This window comes from Dendrobates tinctorius, unplaced genomic scaffold (assembly GCF_039654945.1).
Source record: "Dendrobates tinctorius isolate UK_male_01 unplaced genomic scaffold, ASM3965494v1 ptg000075l, whole genome shotgun sequence".
Lineage (NCBI taxonomy): Eukaryota > Metazoa > Chordata > Amphibia > Anura > Dendrobatidae > Dendrobates > Dendrobates tinctorius.
The window spans coordinates 57,951,838-57,976,409 of record NW_027361743.1 but is presented as its reverse complement, the minus strand read 5'-3'; the positions used below and the strand labels follow the sequence as shown (position 1 = coordinate 57,976,409).

At 47.4% G+C, this 24,572-nt stretch overlaps 1 protein-coding gene across 1 annotated transcript in view; it reads right to left on the bottom strand.

Moving 5' to 3' along the window:
• Positions 1 to 18,826, bottom strand: part of KPNA3 (karyopherin subunit alpha 3) — a 114,924-nt gene extending 96,098 nt beyond the window's left edge. The window contains exon 1 of the mRNA XM_073583331.1: positions 18,314 to 18,826. Coding sequence (XP_073439432.1) covers positions 18,314 to 18,382 — 69 coding nt within the window. The 5' untranslated portion in view covers positions 18,383 to 18,826. The remainder of the gene's footprint in view (positions 1 to 18,313) is intronic.
• Between the last annotated feature and the right edge of the window lie 5,746 nt (positions 18,827 to 24,572).

The following is a 24,572-nucleotide window of genomic DNA, read 5'->3' as shown; positions in this document are numbered from 1 at the left end:
TGCCATCTTGGAAAATGGCGGGCACATGCGCAGTGCGCCGGCCGGCTGCAATTTCCCTTCATTCATTTTGATCACTGTGATAAACTCTCACAGTGATCAAAATAGAATGAAAAGTAAATAAACCCCCCGTTTATCACCCCCATAGGCAGGATCAACTAATAAAATAAATCAATTTTTATTTTTCCATTAGGGTTGGAACTAGGGTTAGGGGTGTGTTGGGGTTGGGATTAGGGATGTGTTGGGGTCAGGGCTGTGTTGGGGTTAGGGTTGGAGTTAGAATTGAGGGGTTTCCACTCTTTAGGCACATCAGGGGGTCTCCAAACGCGACATGGTGCAACCATTGATAACAGCCAATTTTGCGTTCAAAAAGTCAAACGGTGCTCCCTCCTTTCCAAGCCCCGACGTGTGCCCAAACAGTGGTTTACCCCAACATATGGGATATCAGCGTACTCAGGAAAAATTGCACAACAACTCTGGTGGTCTAATTTCTCCTGTTACCCTTGGGAAAATAAAAAATTGGGGTCTAAAAAAATTATTTTTTTTTGGAAAAAAAAAATGTTTTATTTTCATGTCTCTGCGTTATAAACGTCTGTGAAGCACTTGGGGGTTCAAAGTGCTCACCAGACATCTAGATAAGTTCCTTGGAAGGTCTAGTTTCCAAAATGGGGTCACTTGTGGGGGGTTTCTACTGTTTAGGCACATCAGGGGCTCTGCAAACATAACGACGACCGCAGACCTTTCCATCAAAGTCTGCATTTCAAAACGTCACTACTTCCATTCTCAGCCCTTACGTGCACCCAAACAATGGTTCCCCCCACAAATGGGGTACCAGCGTACTCGGGACAAACTGGACAACAACTTCTGGGGTCCAATTTCTCCTGTTACCCTTGTGAAAATAAAAATTTGCAAGCTAAAATAATCATTTTTTTGAGGAAAAAAATGATGATTTTTTATTTTCACAGTTTTGCGTTATAAACTTCTGTGAAGCACTTGGGGGTTCAAAGTGCTCACCACACGGGGGTTCAAAGTGCTCACCACACATCTAGATTAAGTTCCTTGGGGGGGTCTAAGTTCCAAAATGGGTCACTTGTGGGGGGGGTTCCACAGTTTAGGCACACCAGGGGCTCTGCAAATGTAACATGACGCCCGCAGACCATTCCATCAAAGTCAGCATTTCATAATGTCACTACTTCCCTTCCGAGCCACGACGTGAGCCCAAACAGTGGTCCCCCCCCCACATATGGGGTACCAGCGTACTCAGGACAAACTGGACAACAACTTTTGGGGTCCAGTTTCTCCTGGTACCCTTGTGAAAATAAAAAATTGCGCACTAAAAAATAATTTTTTGAGGAAAATTTTTTTTTATTTTCACGGCACTGTGTTATAAACTTTTGAGAAGTACTTGGGGGTTCAAAGTGCTCACTATGCATCTAGATAAGTTCCTAAGGGGGTCTAGTTTCGAAAATGGGGTTATTTGCGGGGGAGCTCCAATGTTTAGGCACACAGGGGCTCTCCAAACACGACATGGTGTCCGCTAACGATTAAAGGTAATTTTCATTTCGAAAAGTCACATGGTTCTCCTTCCCTTCTGAGCCCTGCCGTGTGCCCAAACAGCGGTTCCCCCCAACATATGGGGTATCGGTGTACTCAGAACACATTGCACAACAACTTTTGTGGTCCAATTTCTCCTGTTACCCTTGTGAAAATGAAAAATAGCGTGCTAAAAAAATCATTTGAGGAAAAAAAAAATATTTTTTCTTTTCACTGCTCTGCGTTATAAACTTCTGTGAAGCACCTGGGGGTTCAAAGTGCTCACCACACATCTAGATAATTTCCATAAGGGGTCTAGTTTCCAAAATGGTGTCACTTGTGGGGGAGCTCTAATGTTTAGGCACACAGGGGCTCTCCAAACGTGACATGGTGTCCGATAACGATTGGAGCTAATTTTCCATTCAAAAAGTCAAATAGCGCTCCTTCACTTACGGACCCTGCCATGCGCCCAAACAGTGGTTTATGACCACATATGAGGTATCGCTGTACTCAGGAGAAATTGCCCAACAAATTTTAGGATCCATTTTATCCTGTTGCCCATGTGAAAATGAAAAAACTGAGGCTAAAAGAAAATTTTTTACTTTTTTTTTTACCGATCAATTTGTGAAGCACCTGGGGGGTTCAAAGTGATCACTATGCATGTAGATAAGTTCCTTGGGGGGGGGGGGGGGGGGGGGGGTTAGTTTCCAAAATGGGGTCACTTGTGGGGGAGCTCCAAAGTTTAAGGTACTGTCACACTTAGTGATGTACCAGCGATCCTGAGCAGCGATATGACGCGGTCAGGATCGCTGGTACATCGCTAAGTGGTTGCTAGTAAGCTGCCACACAGGCAGATCTCACCAGCGACATTGCTGGGGACGGGGGTCGCTACTTACCTGTCACACTAGGCGATCCTGCGTCCTCCCGCCCGGGCTCCACGCTCGTCTCTCCACAGGAAGTGCCGCAGGAAGCTGACGACGACAAACGGTCCTGGACGTTCTCGAGCGATCAGCGATAACCAGCGGGTCGTAGGTATCAGACACAGTGATATCGCTATAACGTCACAAGTTATAGCAATATTGCTAACGATATCGCTTAGTGTGACAGTACCTTTAGGCACACAGGGGCTCTCCAAACGCGACATGGCAACCGCTAAATATTCCAGCATATTTTCCATTCAAAAAGTCAAATGGCGCTCCTTCCCTTCTGAGACCTGCCATGCACCCAAACAGTGGTTTATGACCACATATGAGGTATCAGTGTACTCAGAAGTAATTGCCCAACAAATTTTAGGATCCATTTTATCCTGTTGCCCATGTAAAAATGAAAGAATTGATGCTAAAAGAAAATTTTTGTTGTAAAAATTAAAATGTCCATTTTTTCTTTCCACGTTGCTTTAGTTCCTGCGAAACACCTGAAGGGTTAATAATCTTCTTGAATGTAGTTTTGAGTAGCTTGATGGGTGCAGTTTTTAGAATGGTGTCACTTTTGGGTATTTTCTGCCATACAGACCCCTCAAAGTGACTTCAAATGTGAGGTGGTCCCTAAAAAAATGGTTTTGTACATTTTGTTGTAAAAATGAGAAAATCTCTGGTCAACTTTTAACCCTTAAACTTACAAAAAAATTGTTTCCAAAATTGTGCTGATGTAAAGTCGACATGTGGGAAATGTTATTTAGTAACCACTTTGTGTCACATAACTCTCTGGTTTAACAGAATAAAAATTAAAAATTTGAAAATTGCGAAATTTTCTAAATTTTTACCAAATTTCTGATTTTTGCACAAATAAACGCAATTATTGACCTAAATTTACCACTAACATGAAGCCCAATATGTCAGGAAAACACACTCAGAATCACTAGGATGCGTTGAAGCGTTCCTGAGTTATTACCTCATATAGGGACACTGGTCAGAATTGCAAAAAATGGCCAGGTCATTAAGGTCAAAATAGGCTGGGTCATGAAGGGGTTAATTTCGAGGAAAATTCCGCATTTATAGCTATTTTCTATGAGACTAGGACCGCTCCGGAAAAAACACGCATAAAAAACGCGTGTTTTTTGCGCAAAAACGTGCGTTTTCTGGGAAGGAGTCTGGTTTTCATGCAGAAATTTTCTGCATACGTGTGCACATAGCCTTAGGGTGTGTGCAGACGCTGCGGATTAAACCGCACGGATTTTGCAAAAACCGCAGATAAACCGCAGGTCAAAACACCTGCGGATTATCTGCGGTTTTGCCTGCAGTTTGGTCCTGCGGAGTCACCATCTCCACAATGGTGGAGACAGGAACCCGCTGCGGATTCCGCAGAAAGAATTGACATGTCAATTCTTTCTGCGGTTTCAAAACCGCAGCAAATCCGCACGGATTTTTCCGCAACGTCTACACAGCGTTTTTTTTTTACCATTCATTTGAATGGTACTGTACACCGCAGCTAAAACTAAAACGGCTGCGGAATCCGCAGCGGGGTCCGCAGCAGCCAAAACCGCTGCGGAATCCGCAGCGGGGTCCGCAGCAGCCAAAACCGCTGCAGAATCCGCAGCGTGTGCACATAGCCTTAGGGTTGCTTGGAGCCACTCTCGTTCGAATAGGTAGGTGTGTGGCTTTGATGCTGTTATGCTGGCAGTTACAATTCATTAAGAGCAAGACATGTGAGATTTTCAGGACATCATGCATGTTTATCTGTCAAAGCAATGACATCAGTACAGCTCCTCTCCCAATGAGGATGTTAGTCTCACTCGAGAACCAGCAAAAAGCTATTAATCTGCAGATATGGGGTTAATCTAATACAGTTATCAACCTGCTGGCGCCCGCACGTAGCAGAACGCTGTAGGGAGAAAATGAACTTTATTCCTCTGACAGCATTTGGTTTCAGTCACGAGAGCGGCACCAGCACGGGTTCAGTCATTGCTCTCAGTATACAGAGTGGCGGCTGTATCCATGTCCCTGGCTCTGCAATGTGGCTGGTTGTCAGTCAGGGCCGGGGGCGCACTAAGGCTATGTGCACACGGTGCGGATTCTGCTGCGGATCCGCAGCGGACTTGGCCCTGCGGATCCGCAGGAAAACTGCAGGTGTTGTACAGTATCATTATTGGCTATGTAAAAAAAAAACCCGCTATGCACACGCTGTGGATTTTTCCGCGCAGATTTCGTGCGGAATAAAAGAAGCAGCATGTCATTTCTTTTGTGCGGTTTTGCTGCAGTTTTCCACCTACTCCATTCTACAGATCCGCAGGTGGAAACCGCACAAAAACAGCAGTAAATCCGCACAATAAATGCACGTCATTTGACCTGTGGATTTAGTAAAATCCGCGGAAGAATCCGCACCGTGGGCACATAGCCTTACAGCCGCCCCTCTGTATTCTCAGAGTGGTGACTGAACCTTAATGCCGCCGGAGAATAAAGTTCATTTTGTCCCCGCAGCATTCGTCTATGTGCGTTCTTGTTGGTGACAGATTCTCATATGTCCCATTTGGAGGCAAGGACCGCTTTACTGCTAAATATATAGTCTAAATATATAGTCTGCTAAATATATAGTCAGTAACAATTTCATTTAGGCCACACATATATGTCGTGCAGCCCCAAAACGGATCCTGATGCACGGATTGCTCACAGGTCTCCGGACATAAAGTCTACAGCCTCATAAATGCTGGCGATTTCAGATCAGGAGTCCCGCAGCCGCAGTCTGTTCACAGACCACAAAACAAAGAGGTGTGAAAGTGGCTTAAGTGATAATCTGTTTAATGCTTTGTCATTAGTGACAACCCGTTCATATGTCCTTTTATCATAACCAGAGTATAATTTTAGAGCGGTGATCAACTTCTCTAGTTTCCGGTTGATGAAGTAATGTGTTAATGAGTCAGTCTCCCAAAGCCAGGATCAGATGGGCCCATTTCATTGTCCATATACAGAATGCAATCCCCGGACTGACCACAGGTCACAGCCTTACTTGTGGCTATGGAGCTGCACGTTTGGGTCAAACTTGCGATCAGTCCAGGCATTGTAGCCTGTATGAGGACAGTGAAATACACCCGTTTGAACGAGCACAAACAGATGATTCTGTTTTGGAAATCTATGATGCCGCTATCGCAAACTGGGCATATGGGGAAAAAAAATATGAAGACCACCACTTTAATTGTTGGGGGGCAGACGCTACTTGCTTATCATACTACGGGCTAAAGAGTCCATATGAAACCGGATAAGAGCAACTAATAGAAGTAAAGAGGAAAGGTAAAACTAGTAACAGATCTTCTCGAGGGAGGCTTCACAGAAGGCAGTTTTTACAGCACTGTCTTTTTAGGCCAGACATTGGTTGTGAGGTGATAAGGAAACAAAAAAAAAAAGGTTTTTTTTTTTTTTTAGCATTTTTACATTTTCTATATTTTTTTCAAATCTCATTTTCTTCAATAGGCTTGTCTAACACTTAACAAAAACGCAGAAATGTCCAGACTAAAAATCACAAAAAAGTATGTTTAGAAGGCCTATAAGATCCAATATACAGACCACTGTTAAATTTTGATCAGTTTCTGAATCTAGTTCAGATTTTAAACACATCTGTAATTTTTTTGTATGGGGGGGGGGGGGGGGGAAACAAAACAAAACATGTGAACAGCATCATAGCTTATGGCGGGTACGTGATCAGTACAAAAAAAAACAAAACAAAGAAAAGACAATGTGTGTGAAAAACAGGTCAGAATGAGGCCCATGGGTGACACTGCAGAAATGTCAGCAATTCTATGAAAAAATGCTGGAACAAATTTTCCATGTGTTAATGCACCTACAGTATGTCAGAAAAAATCCAAAGCAAATGTGCACAAAAATCTACATTTACGGTACTAGTGAATTTTGACGGGGGATTTCACCCTATTCACTGCAAAGTCTGAAATATGAAGAACTGACATGATGCGGATATAAAACCACAACGCACTGTTTGTTGCTACAAATACGGACGAATAAATCCATAGTACATCTACTATGAGTGATCACATCCCGACTGTTCGCAGCCTTCAGGAACCACATAGACGTGCCAAATCCAGACAGAATTGGATAAATGGCAGGGACGAGGGTATGTGCACATAAAGGGCGAACCCCAGTTTTTCAAGAGGAAGATGCTTCAGGAAACGCCAGTGTTTTTTTAAAATGTTTTTTGTTTCCTGAGTGTTTTTGAAGGAAAGTTTTTTGAGCATTTTTCCAGTGTTTTTTGGGTGTCATTTTAACGGCTTCATTCATACTTTATTAATTTCTTTTTTCAAAACGCTACACAATGAAGGAACCATTAACAGTTTTTCCAGGCAAAGAAGCTGGAAAAATTTGCAAAAAGTTGCGGCAGTATCTTCTGGGTGTCTTTTCAGACTTCTGATTGATGCCTAAAGAATGGACAGATCACTTAAGTAAAAGACAAGCAAAAGCCTTAAACAACAATTTTTTCTTACATAGAAATGCATATGTTCATATTTTTGAGTGTTTTCTGGATGCGTTTTCAGGTGGGTTTTGGAAAAAAATCTTGTAGACATACCTTAGGATATGTGTAGATGGGTTATTTTAGAGCAGATCTGCTCTAAAAAAAAAGTCACGAAAAATTGTTAGTGAACACTTGGAAATACTCTTCCTATTTAAAATTACTGTAAAACTATTTGTACTCAAGTTTTTATAGCTATTTTTTCTTCATCTCCAAAGCTGGCTTTGAAAAATGGCTGGTGTTAGATAGGAGAGCGCACATGCTCCAAACTAGAAACTGTACAATCAAAAGCTGGCAAATACTCAAAACAAAAAATAACACGCCTCTGTGAAAGAGAAACTCCTCAAAGCAATAATAATAATAATAATAAATTTTATTTTTATAGCGCCGACATATTCCGCAGCACTTTACATTTCAGAGGGGATTTGTACAGACAATAGACATTACAGCATAACAATAATCACATACAGTAGATTATAACAAATACCAAGAGGAGTGAGGGCCCTGCTCGCAAGCTTACAGTCTATGAGGAAAGAGGTAGACACGAAAGGTGGGTGGTAACAGTTGCCCTGATTGTATGGACCAGCCATAATGTTAAGTGTGTAACAGTACAGACACAGAGGGCTAATGGATGCATAAAGCATGTGGGAACATGATGCTGGGAACCTGGTTATGGTAAAATTTTTGGCTCTGCCACACAGGGATAGGTTAGGTTAATGTGTTGAGGCGATAGGCCAGTCTGAATAAATGCGTTTTCAGGACACGCTTAAAATTGTGGGGACTGGGGACTAATCGTATTGACCTGGGAAGTGCATTCCAAAGAATTGGCGCGACACGTGTAAAGTCTTGGAGACGGGAGTGGGAGGTTCTGACTATTGAGGATACTAACCTCAGGTCATCAGCAGAACGGAGGGCGCGGGTAGGGTGGTATACTGAAACAAGGGAGGAGATGTAGGGTGGTGCTGAGCCATGGAGGGCTTTGTGGGTGAGGGTAATAAGTTTATACTGAATTCTGGAGTGGATGGGTAGCCAGTGTAATGACTGGCACAAGGTAGAGGCATCGGTGTAACGATTGGTGAGGAATATGATCCTGGCTGCAGCATTCAAGACAGATTGGAGAGGGGAGAGTTTTGTAAGAGGGAGACCGATTAGAAGAGAGTTACAATAGTCGAGACGAGAATGAATAAGAGAAACAGTAAGAGTTTTTGCAGAGTCAAAAGTAAGAAAAGGTCGAATTCTAGAAATGTTTTTGAGGTGCAGATGACAAGAGCGAGCCAGTGATCGAATGTGGGGGGCAAAGGAAAGCTCGGAATCAAGTATGACCCCAAGACAGCGGGCATGTTGCTGGGGAGTAATAGTGGAACCACAGACGGAAATGGCAATGTCGGGTGTAGGTACATTAGTAGCGGGAGGAAACACAAGGAGTTCAGTCTTTGATAGGTTCAGTTTCAGATATAGTGAGGACATGATATTAGACACAGCGTTTAGACAATCGCCAGTGTTTTCTAGAAAGGCTGGCGTGATGTCAGGAGAAGAAGCGTATAATTGGGTGTCATCAGCATAGAGATGGTACTGGAAACCAAATCTACTGATTGTTTGACCAATAGGGGCAGTGTACAAGGAGAAGAGGAGGGGGCCTAGAACTGATCCTTGAGGAACCCCAACAGTAAGAGGAAGGTGAGAGGAGGAGGAACCGGCAAAAGAAACAGTAAAGGAGCGGTCGGAGAGATAGGAGGAGAACCAGGAGAGAACGGTGTCCTTGAGGCCAATGGAACGGAGCATAGTGAGGAGGAGCTGATGATCCACAGTGTCGAATGCTGCAGAGAGATCCAAGAGAATTAGCATGGAGTAATGACCATTTGATTTAGCTGTTAGCAGATCATTAGAGACTTTAGTGAGGGCAGTTTCAGTGGAGTGTAAAGAGCGGAAACCGGATTGGAGAGGGTCGAGAACAGAGTTTTCTGAGAGATAGCGGATAAGACGGGAGTGGACCAGGCGTTCCAGGAGTTTAGAGATGAAGGGAAGATTAGAGACAGGTCTATAGTTAGCGGCACAATTTTGGTCGAGGGATGGTTTTTTAAGTAGTGGATGTATGATGGCATGCTTAAATGAGGAGGGAAAAATACCAGAAGAGAGAGAGAGGTTAAATATTTTAGTTAGGTGAGGGGTGACAGCAGGGGAAAGGGACTGGAGGAGATGTGACGGAAATGGGTCACTGGTGCAAGTAGTTGGGCGAGAAGATGCAAGGAGCCTGCTTACTTCTTCTTCTGTGACTGGTTCAAAATCAGAGAGTGAGTTAGATGCAGTGGGGGAGGGAGGACAGTGCATGGTATGAGGGGATTTGGAGATAATTTCCTGTCGGATCTGGTCAATTTTTTCTTTGAAGTAATTGGCCAGATCGTCAGCTCGGAGCTCAGTGGTTGGGGCCTGTACTCTTGGATTGAGTAGAGAATGAAAAGTGTCAAAGAGACGTTTCGGGTTATTGGACAGTGAGATGATGAGGGTGTTGAAATAGGTTTGTTTGGAGAGGTGAAGGGCAGTGTTGTATGTTCTAAGCATAAACTTAAAATGGATGAAGCAGTTTCCAATTGAAAAAATTGTTGCTTTTGAACTCAATGAATGCAGCCTTATACTGATAGGCATCCAGTTAAGCATGGCCTCAGGCTCAATGATGGATCAGCTTCCACAGAAACCCATCAGCACCATGCGACCGTGTGTGGTAGGAGACACTGATGGGCTCACGCAGGGAGCGCTCTACTTTAATGGCCCCTGCAATAATGGCCCAGACCTCCTAGTGTTCTGTTCAGATCAGTGCTCCATCACAATGCTGCACCGGATCGGTCATATGATGGACACCAGCAGAGCCCCAATCACATACAATGAGCTCTGTTGGTTCCTTTCCAGCATATGCAGTTTAGGAGAACCATCAGCCTTTCTGTCACACTTTTGATGAAGCATATGACAAAACTATGCTAGAACCATGAAAAACAGACAATGTGTTCTTCTACAACACTGTGCCCATCTTAGGCTAGTTTCACACTTGCTTTTTTTTGCAGCGCGTTTTTCCCGCAAAAAAACGCATTGAAAAAACGCATACATAAGCATACAACTGCTGCGTTTTTTTCAAGCATTTTTATGAGCATGCATGAAAAAAACGCAGCGTTTTTATGCGTTTGTATGCGTTTTTAGTGCGTTTTTACCGCGTTTGCGTTTTTTTCAACATTTTTAGGTGGCCCCTCACACTACCCAAACCATGACTTTACTAACCCTAACCCTGACCCTAACCCTTAACCAAATCATACTTAACCCTAACCCAAACCCTAAACCCTAACTAACCCTAACCCTGACCCTAACCCTGACCCTAACCCTTAACAAAACCATACTTAACCCTAACCCTAACCCTTAACAAAACCATACTTAACCCTAACCCTGACCCCAACCCTGACCCCAACCCTGACCCTAACCCTTAACAAAACCATACTTAACCCTAATCCTGACCCTAACCCTGACCCTAACCCTTAACAAAACCATACTTAACCCTAACCCTGACCCTAACCCTGACCCCAACCCTAACCCTTAACAAAACCATACTTAACCCTAATCCTGACCCTAACCCTTAACCAAACCATACTTAACCCTAACCCTGACCCAAACCCCAACCCTGACCATAACCCTAAACCCCCTTAACTAACCCTAACTCTAACCCAAACCCCTAAATTCCATGGTTAAAAAAAAAACGCATATGCAAAAAAACGCATACATGAGCATGCCAGTGCGCACATATGCGCATCCATAGGCTATAATGGCCATTTTTAGCGCAAAACGTGCGCATATGTGCGCATGCGCTTTTTTGCAGGGCCAAAAAATGCAACATGCTGCGTCTGGAAAATACCAACGCACACCCCAAAAAAACGCAGCGCATGAAAATCGCATACATGCGCTTACCAGCGCGCAGGTATGCGCACCCATGTTAAATATAGGGGAAAAAACGCATGCGCAGGTATGCGTTTTTTTCCAGCGCTAAAAAACGCAAATGTGAAACCAGCCTTACAGCACTACGAACAGACTACACATGTTCTCCCGATAACCATGATGGCTTTCTCCAGCTTCCCCTCATACTGGTCACCTATTCAGTACATTTTAATGGTTACCCTTCCTTTCATACAAAGCTCATAGAAAAACATGATCCCCCACAAGGTACAACCGCTAATGACCCACATACCAGTCTAATGTGTCCAGGAACTGTCCGATTCTCCTCTGTAACCTGGCATCCTCTTTTTGAGTGAGTAACTACTTTATCAGCATTCAGCCAGCACTAGAGGTGCAGGAACTACATATCCTTCACTTACCACCATGTACAGCGCTGACCCACCATTGCACAGTAATTTCTGCCCTGAACCAAAAACCGCCTGTTAGGTCTATATGCTGAAGCAGACAAGGCCCCTGCTACACCACCTGTAAACCATCTCTGTGTCTCTGCTCCTTGAGACAAATTATGCTTGAAAATGTAACAGTAAGTTAGACAGAGTGGCAAGCCCCCCAAAAAAAACACACTAGAGTGTTCAGGCAAACCTATATTTTTAAATAAAGCAATTTATATGTACATTCTCAAATGAGATCATGTTTGAAATTACAGGGACTATTTGTGGCGCTCACCAGAGATGAGCGAATCGACTCGCAAGACCCTAGTCAACTGACCATACCATTATTATGTGACTGCTAGACAGACTGCCTCCTCCCTGCCACTTAGTCATGGTCTCTTCTTGATTAGATGGATTGGGGCCATGTCACACCGACAATGGAGAACAGAAAAAAAGACATTGCCAGGTTCAGGCAAATGTATTCTTCCACCTGTAGTGCTCCCCAGAGTGGCCAATGACTATGAGGCAGGAGTTCTGAAGAAAAGACCTAATTAACATTGGATAAAGAGGCCAATTAGGTTACCATCTACCCCCCTCAATGGCTATGAGCTGATAATCACATGTCTCACAGTTAAACAGTATTCAGGAAGCGCTTCCTGTTAGTGAGAAAATAAATAACCCGTAAGGGTAAACACACAGTAAAAGGATTGTAGAACTACAAGGCCCATCACACGGCCATTTACTACTACTGGTAACCTAGAAGTACTAACACATGTAAATAACATAGGGTACTTCGTTAACACTCTTTTGATCAAAGGAAGTAACAGCCATCCCATCGCAACAAGGTGTACCCACTCAGGATGGTCCCTGTGCCAGCAAGCCTTAAAATAGGCGGGGGGCCGAGCAGGACCTGGCAGTCATGGCTATGGAGAGCTAAATAGATGACGTGCACAGGGAAGGCTTCCACACTTTCATTAAAATACTATTAAGCATACCCTATATTTCCTACATGTATTACTAATTCTTTACTTCAGCATATCTGTTTATGGATTGTGTTCTGTATTGGCCAGTGTGAATGCGCACCTACACATTGCACTTATACTGACAGCAACGCTGGCCCATGGTCTCGGTTCTGCTTCAGTTTCTTGTACCTGGTACATTTGGTGTAGGGTCTGCACCCCTTTAGGCTGCGCACCTGGTTTATTTAACTTTCCACAGTCAGGAGCAAAACAGTCAAAACTCATCTACTTTGAGGCCCGCTGACACATTGAAAGCTGTGTTACTAGAGTTAGGTACCATCTGATTGGGAACACCTTGGCTTTTACACTTTAATCAAATTATTGTTAAAGGGAACCTGTCACGAGAAAAAGAAACGCTATTGACCTGCACTTACTGTAGACCCACGCTGGGAGAAAATTAACTTCACTCCCCCCCGGCAGCATTCAGGTCCTAGTCACAGCGGCTGCACCAGAGCTCACTCACCTCTGTGAGAGCGGAGGCTGTATTGGTGCCCTATGCTGGACTAGTGTCAGTCAGAGCTGTGGGCAGTTACAGCTGCCATGACTGAACCCGTGCCAGCAACCCCCCCCCCCCCAATGACTGGAACCTGAACGCTGCCAGGAGGGAATAAAATTAGTCTCCTCCAGGTAGTTAACTTGCAAATTAACCCCATACTTGCAGGTTAAGTTTTTTTTAGGTGACTGGTACCCTTTAAACTACATTCCCTTTTTACATTACCTTTATTTACTTTAGAGTATACATTGTTTTTATTCTAGTTTTGTTCTGTTACTGGCCAGAGTGTGAATGTGAACCTACACATTTTGCACTTATACCAACAGGTGAGCCGGTCCACGTTTTCATTTTTAATATTAACTCCGAAAACGATCGCTCAAATCACAAATCCTCCTGATTGTTTTTATTATCAGAATGACATCGAAGCCACGATATCAGAAGCAATTCTAGCTGCCGATACATGTATTGTGTGAACTGCCAGTGATTTAGTGTGCATGGCGGCCTCCTGAAGACAGGGCATGTCTGGCAGTAGTCGTAGTGCTGTAACGCACTGATACCATCAATGCTCTGCCAATACAGAATATATTTACGGTGGATTAAATGACTATGGGATAGAGGAAATGTCCATCGTCAACAGCTTTTGCCGACAAGGCTGCAGTGATGCCACATCTACAACCATCGCTGCCTCAGTGGTGTTAGGTTGGCAAACAATGAGGTTGTATTGAATAAACTGGCTTAAATACATATCTGATACTTTCTCACCCAGTCAGACAAAGAGGCGGTGTTGCTGGGCAGCAAATAGAGCTGGAGTGACAGATGCTTCAGATCCACCATAGCTCTTCAGCCTCATTTGCAAACACTGATTTCTCTGTGACAGAGGACAATAATTTTGGCGCAATTCGAGGATGCACTAAAATTTTGTGACTTTTGACTTTCATCGACACTTTCGCCAAGTTCCAACCATGTGGGCAGAGCTGGGGCAGCATTCGCTAAGCAACAAATCTTACTCCTCCAGCTGCAAATGGAGTAGGATTTGTGGGGAGGCGCACACAGAAGTAGGAGTGTGACTCCAACCCATCTCATCATCAAGGCTAGTGTGGACAATGGGCATGGTTAATCAGGCCATATGGTATTCCCTGAATAATAATAAAAAAGTCCATGGGTACAGGCAATCACTGGCCTCAGTAACCCTGAATGATTAATCTCTGGAGAACTTTTATTTTATACGATTTCCTGCCCTGACCGAATTTTTTTTTTTTTAAATCCCAGGGAACCGCTGTATGGTTACCAAGAGGCCTGTCCTGGTTCTTGTTATAGGTCCAGCATGTCTTCAGTTACATTTCTATATAGAACAGAGAACAAATGGGAACTGGCTGGAAAAGCACTGTTCACATTCCTGGCACCACACACTGCCAAGCGTGCCTTCACATTTGACAGGAGGAACAGTACAGTATACAGAATTATAAGCAAGACCTGGTTTCCATCAGGTTTACTGCAAGAATAAGACAATGGAGTCTGATGGACTGTATAGAAGAGTGATCACAGGGAAGGGGGGAGACTATTCTGACCTCTCAGTAAACAATGCAGAATACAACAGCCAGCCTCTCCCTGCCCAAACTGATAACAGAACAATAGATCCCATCCAGAAGCAGGCACAACTCTTGGCACAGCATTTCCAACATGATGCCACTGGAAGGCTGGCATAAGTGATAGTCTTAGACAGACAAATTAATAGACATGAGTGAATGCTCTTGGCTGGATGTCTGCTCTGTGTTTTTAGCAGTTGCCCCCGTCTAAGCCAATCACTGCCCCTTTCACTAATGAGAGGGCATAGGCAAGGTACAGGTGATCATTATATTTACATATAGCCAGCCACCACACAGCAGGTCCACAGCGGCCATCAGGGCTCTTGTATCAGATGGCATAAATATGACCAGACCTAACACATGACAAGTAACACCACTCAACAATGTCGAATAAGGGCCCTTTCACACATCAGATTTTTGCCATCAGTCACAATCCGTCGTTTTTTTAAAAAAACAGATCCAGCGACTGATGCTGCTGGATCCGTTTTTTTTCCTCATAGACTTGTATTAGTGACGGATGGCCCCACGTTTCATCCGTGGTTGGACGGATCTGTCGGAAATTCTTTGTCCGTCGGCAAGAGACAACGGACATAGCAACTTTTTTTGTATACGTCGAAAAGTCAGACAGCGACGGATCCAGTGCCATCCATCGTTGGCTATAATGGCAGCCTATGGGTGCAGGATCCATCAAAAGACAGTATACGGCGACAGATTCAGTTTTTAAAACGGAGCATGCCCAGAATATTTTATATTCCTTTAATTTAACCCCTACAGCTGCTTTTTAGATTCTGGCACATATAAATATTCTCTCTCTCTCCAGAAGCGCAAGGGACAAAGTTTACCTCAAGCTACAGCTGCTGCGACAGATCCGTAAAAAAAAAAAAAAAAAAAAAAAAGCTCTCTCACATCAGTTTTTCACAATCTGAGCAGGATCCGTTTTTTTCTAACTTTGACGGATTGCAACTGATTAGAAAAAACTGATGTTTTAAAGAGGCCTAAGGATGCCTGTGTCTCAATGGACACTGTAAAAGACAAATATTTGGTAAATCTTAGGGACCCTTCACACACAGCGATCTCGCTAGTGAGATCGCTGATTCTGTGACACGCCAGCGAGATCGCTGTGTGTGACGGGGATCAGCGACCGGCCCCCCTGCCGGTTATCGCTGATCGTGCTCGAGCGGCCTGGGCTGTTTTTCGATCGCTGGTCTCTCGCTGCCCAGCACGCATTGCTGCGTGTGGCAGCGAGAGACCAGTGATCAGCGACACTGGTTTCTCATGTAAACGTCCGGTGTCCAGGAGCCACGGCTCCTGGATATCCGCTGTTCACCTTGGAAACCAGCGTGTGGTTTCCAAGGTAAACAGCGGGTATCCAGGAGTTGCGCGGCTCCTAGATACTCGATGTTTACCTTCGAAACCAGCGTGTACACCGGTTTCCAAGGTAAACAGCGGGTATCCAGGAGCCGCAGCTCCTAGATAACCGACGTTTACATTAGAAACCAGCGTCGCTGATCCTGATCACTGGGGCTGTCCATGTGACAGCTCACCAGCGACCAGCCTAACGATGTCCCAGCGATCCCATCCATGTCGGATCGTTGGTGGGATCGCTGGGACATCGTTATGTGTGATGGGGGCTTTAGTCTTGTGGGTCCATAAATGTACAAATATGGTAAATATATGGTAAATATGGCAACTACGTTATCACTGATCCCCAGGATTAATGATAAGCTGCTTATTGCTGAAGGCCCCCACACGTACCACTGACCAACAACTTATCCTGGTGATCTAAGTACAACCTCATTAGTCATGTTTTCAGGATTCATACACCTTTTCCCCATTTTCAGGACATGTGCTTGTCATCAGTGAACGGGAACACTGTTTAAATTCAGAGGCTGCAGAACTGCATTTAAAGCAGAGATTGGATTCTGGCAGACTTCATCTCTTAAGGTCCATCTACACTGCTCAATCATTATGAATGAGCACTCCTAGAATGTGCATTACATAACAATCGTGCCGTGTAAAGTGGCTGGGCAACCAACCTTCGCTGGGTTTCAAAATGCCCGCTTGTCGGGTGAAATGACGGCTGCCTATGTGCACAGAATGATCTGTAACTGATTGTTCAGTGCACATCTGAAGCCTGGTTGGCCTACAGGTTGTTGAATTGCCACCGAACGTATTGCTGGTCTTCGGCTGCTTAACGCAGATCTGTGCCTTGACATGACCACTGGGCGCAGTGATTGGCTGCAGCGTTTAAGCCCCCTAGAGATCAAACAAGTGAAATTATTTTTTTTAAACTGCACAAAAGTTTGAAAAATCCTTAATTTCCTAAAACAAAAGTAATGAAGTTAAAAAAACATTTGGCTTTACCACATCCACAAAAGTGCAATCAAAAACTAAAATTCAATGCACATGGTAAAGGCCGCAGTGTAAAAAAAGTGTAAATGCCAGCACAGTCACACCTAATCATATAAAATACAATAAAAAAGAAATCAAAACATTACATGTACCCCAAACGAGTAGCAATTAGAAATGGTGTGAATCGATTTGCAGTGGTCAGGTTAGTAATCTGTGAATCCCAGATGGGAGCCCCAAGAAGTGAACCACAACTCTTCCTTTCAGTTGCGGGCTTGACGGGACCCACATACGGGGGGGGGGGGGGGGGGGGGGGGCTGCATCAGGCCAGGTAATCAACAGAGCCACGGATGCCGGGAGGCAGCTACGAGGGCTCCGGTCTGATGGCCATAGATAAATGACGTGGCCGACAAACTGGATCCTATGAATCAAATCTACACAGGTTTTCACACAGCTGGGAAAGAGAAACCAATGACGGAAACTAACATTTTTTACTTTGTATATTTTAGATTTCTTCAAACAATACATATAACTAAATTTGGCGTTGCCAGGATCGTGTCAACATCATAAAAAAAAACAGAATTAGTTTTTTTTTAAGCATCTTACTGCACTTGCAATTATTTCCCAGGACATTATATGGTAAAGTAAATGGTGTCAGACAAAACTACAACTCGTCCTGTAAAAAAACCCCGAGCCCTCCGATGCCTGTAAAAGTAATGAAACGGTGACGGCTCCGAGAATAAGGGGAAAAAACAAGCGTACAATGGAAAAGGTTGGAGGGTTAAGCAGTGTCACTGGGGTAAAAACCCACCAAGGACAACAACTTCTGCAAGAGGTTTGTATATTCCCGTGTCTGGGTGGGTGTCACTCCCACTGATCTAGTGAGCTCCAATGGGGACAGCAATGTCTGTAAAGTGCTGTGGAATAATGGCGCTATATAAATATACCTACACCTCCCAGGTGACTGCTCCCTGCACTGACACACTGTAGCAAACCCGCGGGAGCCCCCATATGAGGCCACGGGCAGTATTTTACCTCAGTATTCGTAAGCCAAAACCAGGAGAGAAACAGAGGAAAAGTCTCATAGAAACGCGTCACCACTTCTGGATTTAGCTGAAAGACACTGAGGTAAAATACTGACCGTGTGAACGCGGCCTAACACTGAGAGGATGCGGCCTGCTCTCCTCTCCTGCCTGTGGCTGGGTCAGCCGGCTCTGCACCGGGCAGCACTGCTGGAGGAGGGGATCATGGCCACTTCCGGGAGTCCCCTCCATCCAGAGCGCGGGGCCTGCAATGCAGAGCGGAGAGGACGCGGCTCCGGCCGCCCCGACCGTCACCATGACAGCAGGAGCCGGCGCCCCGCCCGCGGCCACACACTGACCCCCGCGCCTACACCGGCGGCCACCACCGCCACATCCGTGCTGGGCGAGGACGGCCGGCACCTCATCCCGGAGGCCACCATGTTGGAGACTGGCAGAGCTCGCACAGGGGCCCCGTCACTAGCCGGCGGCTCAGCGCTCTCACCTCCACATCTCTGCCCTTGTTCTTGAAGCTTTTGATCCGGTGGTTCTCCAGGCCGGCGCTTTCCGCCATGGCGGCTCTTTCTGTTTCTTCCCGTTACCGGCTGCGACACCACAACGACCGCGCCAGCCGCACTCCCCCGCCCTGCGCGCACTCGCTTCCAGGAGGAGGAGGGAATGGGGGAGGGGCGCGGACGTCACCCCAGGGGCGGGCGTGGGGCGGGCCTGTAAGGGCGAGGTATAAGGAAGGAGGCGGAGTCTCCGTGAGGGTTGTTGATGGGCGGAGTCTCCGTGAGGGAAGGGCGACGCGGACTGTGGGCGGTGCAGGGAGCCGGCGCTGCTGCCGTCTGATTCGCTCTCGGTCGTGGTCACTCTGGCGCTCGGTATTTCCTCATGCTGCTGCAGATTTATGCTGAGTAATGGTTTCTGTAAACGTCTAATAAAGTTTTTTGCTTTTTTTTGTAGTGGCGGGCCTTTGTGACGTGCTACATCACGTGGTACAGAGGACCGCCCAGAGCCGATTGGTGGGCGTGGTGTTAAGCAGCGCCCCCTCCTCAGCGTGTAGCCCTGCCCCGCCCCCTGGGGGTAGCCGCGGCGGAGTGATCGCAGGGAAGCTCCAGGTCTCCCCTCCGCGCTTTGCCGTCACTCCCCGTTAGAAGCCGGTGGGGATTGTGTTCAATTTAGATGTTGCGCAGCGTCGCGTCTTCTGTGGTTCCCCTGTCTCCGGCCTCAGTCACAGCTCCTGTTATGTGACAGCTCCGCGCTGTGTGGCGGACCCCACAGGGCCATAGTGCGGGTGTCAGGCAGGAGAGGTGATGCGTGACCGGGAATGATGTGAGTGCCGGGCTGCACAGGTCCTCCCTCCTCACAAACCACAATGGCTGCCGTGTATATTGTCATCTGACCAGACCTGGCTATCGATGTCCAATAGAAAAGCAGCTTTCCCATGTGCAGTGTTTTCCTATTGGAGGAGGCTGAGGACAGGTCTGGTCACATGACCCTATAGCTGCAGCCGCCTCAGACCAGCAGAGCCGCAGGAGAACACCCCCCCCCCACCCCACTGCTCACCGTGACCCCGGCCATACTCTCTTAGCACTGTATGCGCTTGTGGCGCCCCTGAGGCTTCAGTCGCCACAGAGGTACTGCACCTTCTCCTAAGGTGTGGTGCCCCACCATCCAGGTAAGGTGGGAACTCCTGACCACGCTCCAACACTCGCACACCACACACAGGATAGTTCAGCAGGGACCCATCCATGCTTTATGCTGGAAAGGTCATAGGGTGCCTTTTGTGGTCCCTGGCTTCGTAACACGAGAGGTGCTGGGGAGGCGGGTGGAGTTAGCTATAGAAGAGTAAGGCTAAGTGCACACGTACCAGAACTCTCGCGGAAATTAGCTTGCAGAATGCTAGCGTTTTCCAAGCGATCTGTAGCATCGCTTGGAGAACTGATTGACAGGTTGGTCACACTCAAACATAGTGTTTGACGAGTGTGACCAACTTTTTACTACTGAGGCCGCCTATGCGGCATCAGTAGTAAAAGATAGAATGTAAAAAAAAATAAAAAATGGTGTTATTCTTACCTTCCGACGTCCCGCGCATCCGTTCCCAGTAATCCTTTGCGAAAATGCCCGCGATGACTTGCGATGACCGCGAGAACGGACGCCATCGCGGGCATTTTCGCAAAGGCTTACTGGGACCGGGAGCGTGGAGAGAGGCGGGAAGGCTGCACGGGACGCCGGAAGGTAAGAATAACAATATTTTTTATTTTAAATTCTATTTTTTACAGGGATATGGTACCCAAAGCCCGGAGGACAGTCTCCTCTCCTCCAGACCGTGGGTACCATCCGCAATTGTTCTGCTTACTTTCCGCATGGTGTGCACAGCCACATGCGGGAAGTAAGCGGAACAATGCATTCCTATGGGTGCGGGATCGCCGTGATTCCGCAAATTAACGAGCATGCTGCGGTTTTTACCACGAAGCGATTCCGCCGCGGTAAAAACCGCAGCATTAGCCCAGCATTGCGGAATCCCATAGGAATGCATGGGATGCTTAGTTTTCGCGGCAAAATCGCGCGGTTAAAACCGCCGCTGAAACGCGAAAAAAACGCCACGTGTGAACTCAGCCTGAGAGTTAGTGGTTAGTTGGTTATAGGAGAGAGAAGATGGGTGTCTGAGGGACGTGCTGCAGCAGGTCCCAGTGATCTGGGCTGCTGGCACGAGAAAGACCAGAGAAAGAGACTGATAACCTTCCATAAGAGAAATAGAACAGATTGGAACGAAGGAGAATAGAAGGACGGTGGGAAGCTGGTTGAAGAAAGAGAGATAACCCTTCCAGTCCAGAGAGCGCAAAGGCCGGGGCCCGGTCCCCGAGGTTGATAGGATCTTTATGTCCGGCAACAGACACCGGAGGAGTAGTGAGCCGCTAACGCGTTGCTCCCATCATAGACTTGGGACACAACAACAACGGAATAGAGAGCCGGGACGCAGTGAGGAGTCCCCGAAGCAGGCTACAGCTGTCTGTCATACAAGTAAAGACTAGGAACACCTAGAGAGAGGCAGTCCAGGGTAACTAAGTACTGGAGTGCTTCGCACCTAAAGGTGCATTGGAGGAGTCGTCCAGTAAGCTACATGTTGGCGGAGTGTGGAAGGGAGACTCCTATCCTGCCTGGAGGTTGGCTGGAGCCCAGACCTGGAGAACACAGTACGGAGGCAGGCAGTTGAGTGAACTGCAAACAGTGAGTAAAGCTTTGGAACCGCATACTCGGGTGTCCTCCAGTTATTCCCGCACCACTACACCTGGGTACCAGCCTCCATACCATTCTGCGCCTCTCCTCATCCATTGCACCTACACTGCCCTGGGACTACAGCTCCACCTGTGGGGAGCTATACCATCTCTGCTTCACCACACCATCAGTCCCAGCGGATCTGCATGCAGCGTTGGCTTACCATCTTACTTGCCAAACACCACGGGTGGTGTCACAAACTATTCTAATAAACTTTATCACCATTAACATCACTGCTATTGATATTGGGCGCCCAGGGCCACGGACCGGGTCACCGCTGCTGTGACACATTCCCGCCTTGACACCGGCCCGGTACCGAGTACCCCGCTGCCCTGGGTGTGCGAGGGCGACCCACGCTCACCACCGTGACCCCTGGCCATACTCTCTTAGCGCTGTATGCGCTCATCACCGTGACCCCCGGCCATACTCTCCTAGCGCTGTATGCGCTCACCACCGTGACCCCGGCCATACTCTCTTAGCGCTGTATGCGCTCACCACCGTGACCCCGGCCATACTCTCTTAGCGCTGTATGCGCTCACCACCGTGACCCCCGGCCATACTCTCTTAGCGCTGTATGCGCTCACCACCGTGACCCCCGGCCATACTCTCTTAGCGCTGTATGCGCTCACCACCGTGACCCCCGGCCATACTCTCTTAGCGCTGTATGCGCTCACCACCGTGACCCCCGGCCATACTCTCTTAGCGCTGTATGCGCTCACCACCGTGACCCCCGGCCATACTCTCTTAGCGCTGTATGCGCTCACCACCGTGACCCCCGGCCATACTCTCTTAGCGCTGTATGCGCTCACCGCCGTGACCCCCGGCCATACTCTCTTAGCGCTGTATGCGCTCACCGCCGTGACCCCCGGCCATACTCTCTTCGCGCTGTATGCGCTCACCGCCGTGACCCCCGGCCATACTCAGCGCTGTATGCGCTCACCACCGTGACCCCCGGCCATACTCTCTTAGCGCTGTATGTGCTCACCACCGTGACCCCCGGCCATACTCTCTTAGCGCTGTATGCGCTCACCACCGTGACCCCCGGCCATACTCTCTAAGCGCTGTATGCGCTCACCACCGTGACCCCCGGCCATACTCTCTTAGCGCTGTATGCGCTCACCACCGTGACCCCCGGCCATACTCTCTTAGCGCTGTATGCGCTCACCACCATGACCCCCGGCCATACTCTCTTAGCGCTGTATGCGCTCACCACCGTGACCCCCGGCCATACTCTCAGCGCTGTATGCGCTCACCACCGTGACCCCCGGCCATACTCTCTTCGCGCTGTATGCGCTCACCACCGTGACCCCCGGCCATACTCAGCGCTGTATGCGCTCACCACCGTGACCCCCGGCCATACTCTCTTAGCGCTGTATGCGCTCACCACCGTGACCCCCGGCCATACTCTCTTAGCGCTGTATGCGCTCACCACCGTGACCCCCGGCCATACTCTCTTAGCGCTGTATGCGTTCACCACCGTGACCCCCGGCCATACTCTCTTCGCGCTGTATGCGCTCACCACCGTGACCCACGGCCATACTCAGCGCTGTATGCGCTCACCACCGTGACCCCCGGCCATACTCTCTTAGCGCTGTATGCGCTCACCACCGTGACCCCCGGCCATACTCTCTTAGCGCTGTATGCGCTCACCACCGTGACCCCCGGCCATACTCTCATAGCACTGTATACGCTCACTACCGTGACCCCCGGCCATACTCTCATAGCACTGTATATGCCCACCACCGTGACCCCCGGCCATACTCTCATAGCACTGTATGCGCTCACCACTGTGACCCCCGGCCATACTCTCATAGCACTGTATGCGCTCACCACCGTGACCCCCGGTCATACTCTCATAGCACTATGCTCCGTTCCATTGGCCTCAAGGACACCGTTCTCTCCTGGTTCTCCTATCTCTCTGACCATTCCTTCACTGTATCTTTGGCTGGCTCCTCCTCCTCTCATCTTCCCCTTATACTGTTGGGGTTCCTCAAGGATCAGTCCTAGGCCCTCTCCTCTTCTCTTTGTACACTGCTCCTATTGGTCAAACAATCAGTAGATTTGGTTTCCAGTACCATCTCTATGCTGATGACACCCAATTCTATGCTTCTCCTGACATCACGCCTGCCTTTCTAGAAAACACCAGCGATTGTCTAAACATCATGTCCTCACTATGTCTGAAATTGAACCTGTCAAAGACTGAACTCCTTGTGTTTTCTCCCGCTATTAATGTACCTATTCCCGACATTGCCATTTCCGTGTGTGGTTCCACTATTACTCCCCAGCAACATGCCCGCTGTCTTGGGGTCATATTTGACTCCGAGCTTTCCTTTGCATCCCACATACGATCACTGGCTCGATCTTGTTATCTGCACCTCAAATTATTTCTAGAATTCGACCATTTCTTACTTTTGACTCCGAAAAAACTCTTGCTGTTTCTCTTATTCATTCTCGTCTCGACTATTGTAACTCTCTTCTAATCGGTCTCCCTCTTACCAAACTCTCCCCCCTCCAATCTGTCTTGAATGCTGCAGCCAGGATCATATTCCTCGCCAATCGTTACACCGATGCCTCTACCTTGTGCCAGTCATTACACTGGCTACCCATCCACTCCAGAATCCAGTACAAACTTATTACCCTCACCCACAAAGCTCTTCATGGCTCAGCAACACCCTACATCTCGTCCCTTGTTTCAGTATACCACCCTACCCGCACCCTCCGTTCTGCTGATGACCTGAGGTTAGCATCCTCAATAATCAGAACCTCCCACTACCGTCTCCAAGACTATACACATGCTGCGCCAATTCTTTGGAATGCACTTCCCAGGTCAATACGATTAGTCCCCAATCCCCACAATTTTAAGCGTGCCCTGAAAACGCATTTATTCAGACTGGCCTACCGCCTCAGCACATTAACCTAATCTATCCCTGTGTGGCACAAAGTTTTTACCATAACCAGGTTCCCCGCATCATGTTCCCACATGCTTTATGCATCCATTAGCCCTCTGTACTGTTACACACTTAACATGGCTGGTCCATACAATCAGGGCAATTGTTACCACCCACCTTTCGTGTCTACCTTTTTTTCCTCCTAGATTGTAAGCTTGCGAGCAGGGCCCTCATTCCTCTTGGTATCTGTTATGATCTATGTGATTATTGTTATGCTGTAATGTCTATTGTCTGTACAAGTCCCCTCTGAAATGTAAAGTGCTGCGGAATATGTCGGCGCTATAGAAATAACATTTATTATTATTAGCACTGTATGCGCTCACCACCGTGACCCCTGGCCATACTCTCATAGCACTGTATGCGCTCACCACCGTGTTCCCCGGCCATACTCTCATAGCACTGTATACGCTCACCACCGTGACCCCCGGCAATACTCTCTTAGCACTGTATATGCTCACCACCATGTCCCCCGGCCATACTCTCATAGCACTGTATGCGCTCACCACCGTGACCCCCGGCCATACTCTCTTAGCA